This window comes from Octopus bimaculoides, chromosome 8, assembly GCF_001194135.2.
Source record: "Octopus bimaculoides isolate UCB-OBI-ISO-001 chromosome 8, ASM119413v2, whole genome shotgun sequence".
NCBI lineage: Eukaryota > Metazoa > Mollusca > Cephalopoda > Octopoda > Octopodidae > Octopus > Octopus bimaculoides.
In genome coordinates this window covers 9,743,519-9,748,911 of record NC_068988.1, presented here as the reverse complement: position 1 = coordinate 9,748,911, position 5,393 = coordinate 9,743,519, and the positions used below count along the sequence as shown (strand labels likewise).

The following is a 5,393-nucleotide window of genomic DNA, read 5'->3' as shown; positions in this document are numbered from 1 at the left end:
GAGGGGAGAGGGGGAGAGAGAAAGAGAACTTCAATTGAAACGATGTCCTGAACATTTTCACATGATTCAGTTTGGTGATTGTGTATAATAATTGTGCTATTGATAGATCTGGTTGTATCAAGAGGTGAACAGGAGGTTAGGAAAGGCAGGAAAGTCTGCTATTGAAGTGTCAGGATTTTCAAAAGAATTTATTTCAAGGGCAGAATGAAGATCGGAATATCAATATTGTCGGCTAATTCAACTCATACCACTATGAAATGGAATGATGTATATATCATCATCATCATCAACATCATCATCATTTAACGTCCGCTTTCCATGCTAGCATGGGTTGGACGATTTGACTGATGACTGGTGAAACCAGATGGCTACACCAGGCTCCAATCTGATCTGGCAGAGTTTCTTCAGCTGGATGCCCTTCCTAATGCCAACTACTCCGAGAGTGTAACAGGTGCTTTTACGTGCCACCGGCTCTTCTATATGTGTAATGTAAGTGTGCATAATTGACAGAGTGTAAGCGCCCTGAGAGAAAAGTTGGACTTAAGAAATGTCAGATGCGATGTGCAAGAGAGACGACTGCGCTGATATGGTCGTTAGTTGTGAATGGATGACTACAGCTGTGTGAAAAGTGCAGGTGGCACGTAAAAAAACACCTTTTGAGTGAGGCCATTGCCAGTACCGTGTCACTGGCCCTCGTGCCAGTGGCACGTAAAAGCACCCACTACACTCTCGGAGTGGTTGGCAATAGGAAGGGCATCCAGCTGTAGAAACTCTGCCAGATCAGACTAGAGCCTGGTGCAGCCTTCTGGCTTGCCAGTCCTCAATCAAACCGTCCAACCCATGCTAGCATGGAAAGCGGACGTTAAACGATGATGATGATATATGACAGGCTTCTTTCAGCTTCTGTTTACCAAATCACAAGAGTTTGGTCTCTAAATCTGTAAACACCACATAAGAAGGACATCAATTTTATGAATGTAAAATATGCACCGAAATGTTACAATGCTGAAGGAAAATTAAACTTCTCCATTGAAAGGATATTAATTAAAGGAATGGAAGCTTAATGTAAATTGGTAAATAAACACTCGGTAAATAAGCATTAAGCAAAACCTCGTTAAATAAACACTTTTAGCCACAATAGAAATAAGCTATTGACTGCTTGGAATGGTGTGTGTGTGTGTGTGTGTGTGTGTGTGTGTGTGTGAATGAGTAAGTGAGAGCAAATGTCTGTGTTTGTGTGTGTGAGAGTAAATGAATGTGTGTGTGTGTGTGTGTGTGTGTATGTGCATGTATATATGTATATATATATATATGTACATATATGAGTATGTGTTTCCGCATATGTATTTGTGTGCATGTGTGTGCACACACAAACACATATATATATATATATACACATACACACACACACATACACATATATATGTATGTGTGTGTGTGTGTGTATGCATTTGTTTGTTCATGAGTGTTATGATGAGTTGTATGTATAAATGCATATAAATTAACGATAATGTGTGTGTAGGTATGTGTGTATATGTGTGTGTGTGTGTGTGTGTGTGTGTATATATATATATAAATTGACGTGTGTGTGCGTGTATATAATTGATGTGTGTGTATATATTAACATGTGTGCATGTATATATAAATTAATGTGTGTGCCTGTATATATAAATTAACATGTGTGTGTGTATATATAAATTAACGTGTGTGCGTGTATATATAAATTAACGTGTGTGTGCGCATGTATATATAAATTAACATGTGTGAGCGTGTGTGTGTGTGTGTGTGCGCATAGAGTTAAACCTAAAATAAGATAGGTAATAAACTAAACAGAGACTTTTCTCACATGTTGTTTTCTAAAGAATAATTCTCAGTCTGCTTAGAATAAAAAACAATAATTAATAGTTTTCATTCTGAATTTCTCAAGGCTAATATTAGTTTACCACCGCCACCACGACTCCTCTCCCTCCACCACGACTTCTTTTATTTGTTTATTTGTCTGTTTAATTATTTATTTATTTCGTAGCTTGAAAAAGAAAAGAAAAGAAAAACTTTATGCAAAGAAAGTGTAGCTGAGAGACCTCAAGAGTGGTAAGAGAGACACGGCAGAATGGTGGAGGTGGGGTAGGGAGAGAAGGAGAGGGGTGGAAGAGAGAGGAAGAGGAAAGAAAGCATGAGGGGTAAAGAGAGCAGGGACATAGCGGAGGAAGAGGTCAGAGATGGTCAGACCAGAGGGGAGAGTGGACCAAGGAGTTAGCTAAATAAACAATCACTGGAAAATATAGAAGAGAGTGTTGTGAACGAAAATAGAATGGAAATGAGTCAACTTAGAATAGCAGACAGCCATTGTGTGTCTTACATTTTAGAAGATTTTTCTTTTAAGTAAATGTCCACAATGGTACATTAGTGATAATTCTTAAAGATGTAAGAGAAAAGAAAATGGAAAAAAGAGAGACGATAGATGAGCAGAGAGACAGACAGTTACAGAGAGACAGACAGTTACAGAGAGACAGACAGTTGCAGAGAGAGAGAGAGAGAGAGAGAGAGAAATAGGTAGGTAGATAGATAGGAAGACAAAGAGAAACGTAGTCAGATTGGTAGATATAGATATTTATAGAGAAGCACAGACAGATTAACTAAGATATAGAACTAGACAAATATAGATTGACAGACATACAGTTAGATAGACAGATGGATAAGTTGACAGAGAGACAGAGTAGCTGTTAAAATTATTATGATAAAACCATGGAGTAAATTCTCCACCAATAACAAGTCACAATAAATCCTAGAGTAGGCATAGCAGTGGCTGTGTGGTAAGTAGCTTGCTTACCAACCACATGGTTCCGGGTTCAGTCCCACTGCGTAGCATCTTGGGCAAGTGCCTTCTACTATAGCCTCTGGCCGACCGAAGTCTTGTGAGTGGATTTGGTAGACGGAAACTGAGAAGAAGCCCATCGTATATATGTATATATATGTATGTGTGTGTGTATATGTTTGTGTAGAGGAGGCGCAATGGCTCAGTGGTTAGGGCAGCGGACTCGCGGTCATAAGATCGTGGTTTTGATTCCCAGACCGGGTGTTGTGAGTGTTTATTGAGCAAAAACACCTAAAGCTCCAGAAGGCTCCGGCAGGGGATGGTGGCAAACCCTGCTGTACTCTTCCACCACAACTTTTTCTCACTCTTACTTCCTGTTGTGCCTGTAATTCAGAGGGTCAGCCTTGTCACACTGTGTCATGCTGAATATCCCCGAGAACTACGTTAAGGGTACACGTGTCTGTGGAGTGCTCAGCCACTTGCACGTTAATTTCACGAGCAGGCTGTTCCGTTGATCGGATCAACTGGAACCCTCGACATCGTAAGTGACAGAGTACCAACACACATATGTTTGTGTGTCTGTGTTTGTCCCCCCAACATCGCTTGACAACCGATGCTGGTGAGTTTACGTCCCCGTAACTTAGTGGTTCAGCAAAAGGGTCGATAGAATAAGTACTAGGCTTACAAAGAATAAGTCCTGGGGTCGATTTGCTCGACTAAAGGTGGTGCTCCAGCATGGCCACAGCCAAATGACTGAAACAAGTAAAAGAGAGAGTACTCCAACAATGAGAGAGTTTGTTGGAAGGCCTAAGAGACCTTCCAGCAAACAGATACTGAACACTTAAAAGACATACCAGCATGACCGCAGCCACTTGGCTGAAACACATAAATAAATAAATAAATAAGTTATGCAATGCAGAAGTATCTTGTTAAAAATTTGAAGAATATTTGGTGTTGGGTGTGTAATTTTCCTGTAAGAGGCAATCACAGTTGTGTTAGTTAAATCTTTAACAATTAAAAGGACAAAAGAAAAGAATGCTGTAAAGCAAAATTCTTACTTTCCCATCGTCATCGACAACAAGAACTCTTCCAGACTCTGTAAATTTCACCCGGGCACCAATGGCCACAGAAAATTCTTCTTTGGTCTTTGGCTCCAGCCACACATGATCTCCCTGCAAGAACAAAACATAACTTATAGTTTAAATCATCTACTTTCAATCTTTTTTTGTGGAGTTTTCTTGGTAAAAAAATAAACTTTTCTTCCAGAAAAGGCATTAGTAACCATAAAAAACATCAAATATTGCTTTTCAAACAAAACGTAAAAATTTGCTCACAAATCTTAAGACCTTGTTCTTCTAATAAGGAATTAAAGAACAGCTGCTGTTTTTATTTTACTTTTTCAAATCCGGATTAGTTTGGTTTTATCTCAAAATCATCAACAAGAACGAAGAGCTGAGTCAATGTCTACAGAAGAAGATCAAAATATTCAACGCATATTTTCTTTCCTTATTTTACTTTGGTGGTCTTCCTATTTATTTATATCATCATCATCATCATCAGGTTCTGACTCTGAATGAGCACTGCCAAGTGCGGATGTGGTTGCATGGTTAAGAAGTTTGCGTAGTTTTGGGTTCAGTCCGACTGCATGGAATCTTGGGCAAATGTCTTCTGCTACAGCCCCAAGCCAATAAAAGTCTTGAGAGTGGATGTAATAGACAAAAATTGAAAGAAGCCCATCATATGTGTGTGTGTGTGTGTGTGTGTGCATGCGCACATGTACATGCATGTGTATGTCTACTGTTATAGCCTTGGGTTGACCAAAGCTTGTGAGTGGATTTGCTAGACAAGAACTGAAAAAAAAACCATTGTGTGCGTGTATGTATATATATATATATATATATATATATATATTGTTGCTATTTTGTTAAATTGTTGTATGTCCAAATTTGGCTAAATGAGTTTTTTACAATATTTCATTTTGCTTGCAATAGCCGGTTCTTTTGGTCAAACTATCATATCTCCAGCTGCTTCAGATGCCAAGATAACAAAAATTGTCAAAGTGTACTACAATGGTTTTGTTATGGAATGGTGAAACTATTTTTTCGTTTTCTGAAAAAGCAACGTTTTGGACTTATGACACTTTTGCATTTTAGCAACGATATATATGTATATATATACATGCCATCAGCATATATATATAAACATACATACAAATGGATGATTTTTATATGCAGGCTCATGGGTGCTGCATAAAAACACCCTGCACACTCTGTGAAGTGGTTGGTATTAGGAAGGGCATCCAGCTGTAGAGACCATGCTAAAACAGACATGGAGCTTGGGCAGCTGACCAGCCCTGGTCAAACCATCCAACCCATGCCAGCATGGAAAACAGACGTTTAATGATGATGTTGATGATGATAATAATGATCCCACATACATGTATGTTTATATCTGGGTATGTTTGTTTTTGTGTTGTTTGTTCCACACAACCACTTGAAGACTGGCACTGGTTTGTTTATGCTCCTGTAGCTTATTCGGTAAGCAATGAGACCAACAGAAAAAAAAAAAAAAAAAAAAA

The 5,393-nt window shown here is 38.8% G+C and overlaps 1 protein-coding gene across 1 annotated transcript in view; it reads right to left on the bottom strand.

Moving 5' to 3' along the window:
* LOC106880717 (myosin-VIIa) overlaps positions 1 to 5,393 on the bottom strand; it is a 107,550-nt gene that overhangs the window by 72,400 nt on the left and 29,757 nt on the right. The window contains exon 2 of the mRNA XM_052969897.1: positions 3,874 to 3,987. Coding sequence (XP_052825857.1) covers positions 3,874 to 3,987 — 114 coding nt within the window. The remainder of the gene's footprint in view (positions 1 to 3,873; positions 3,988 to 5,393) is intronic.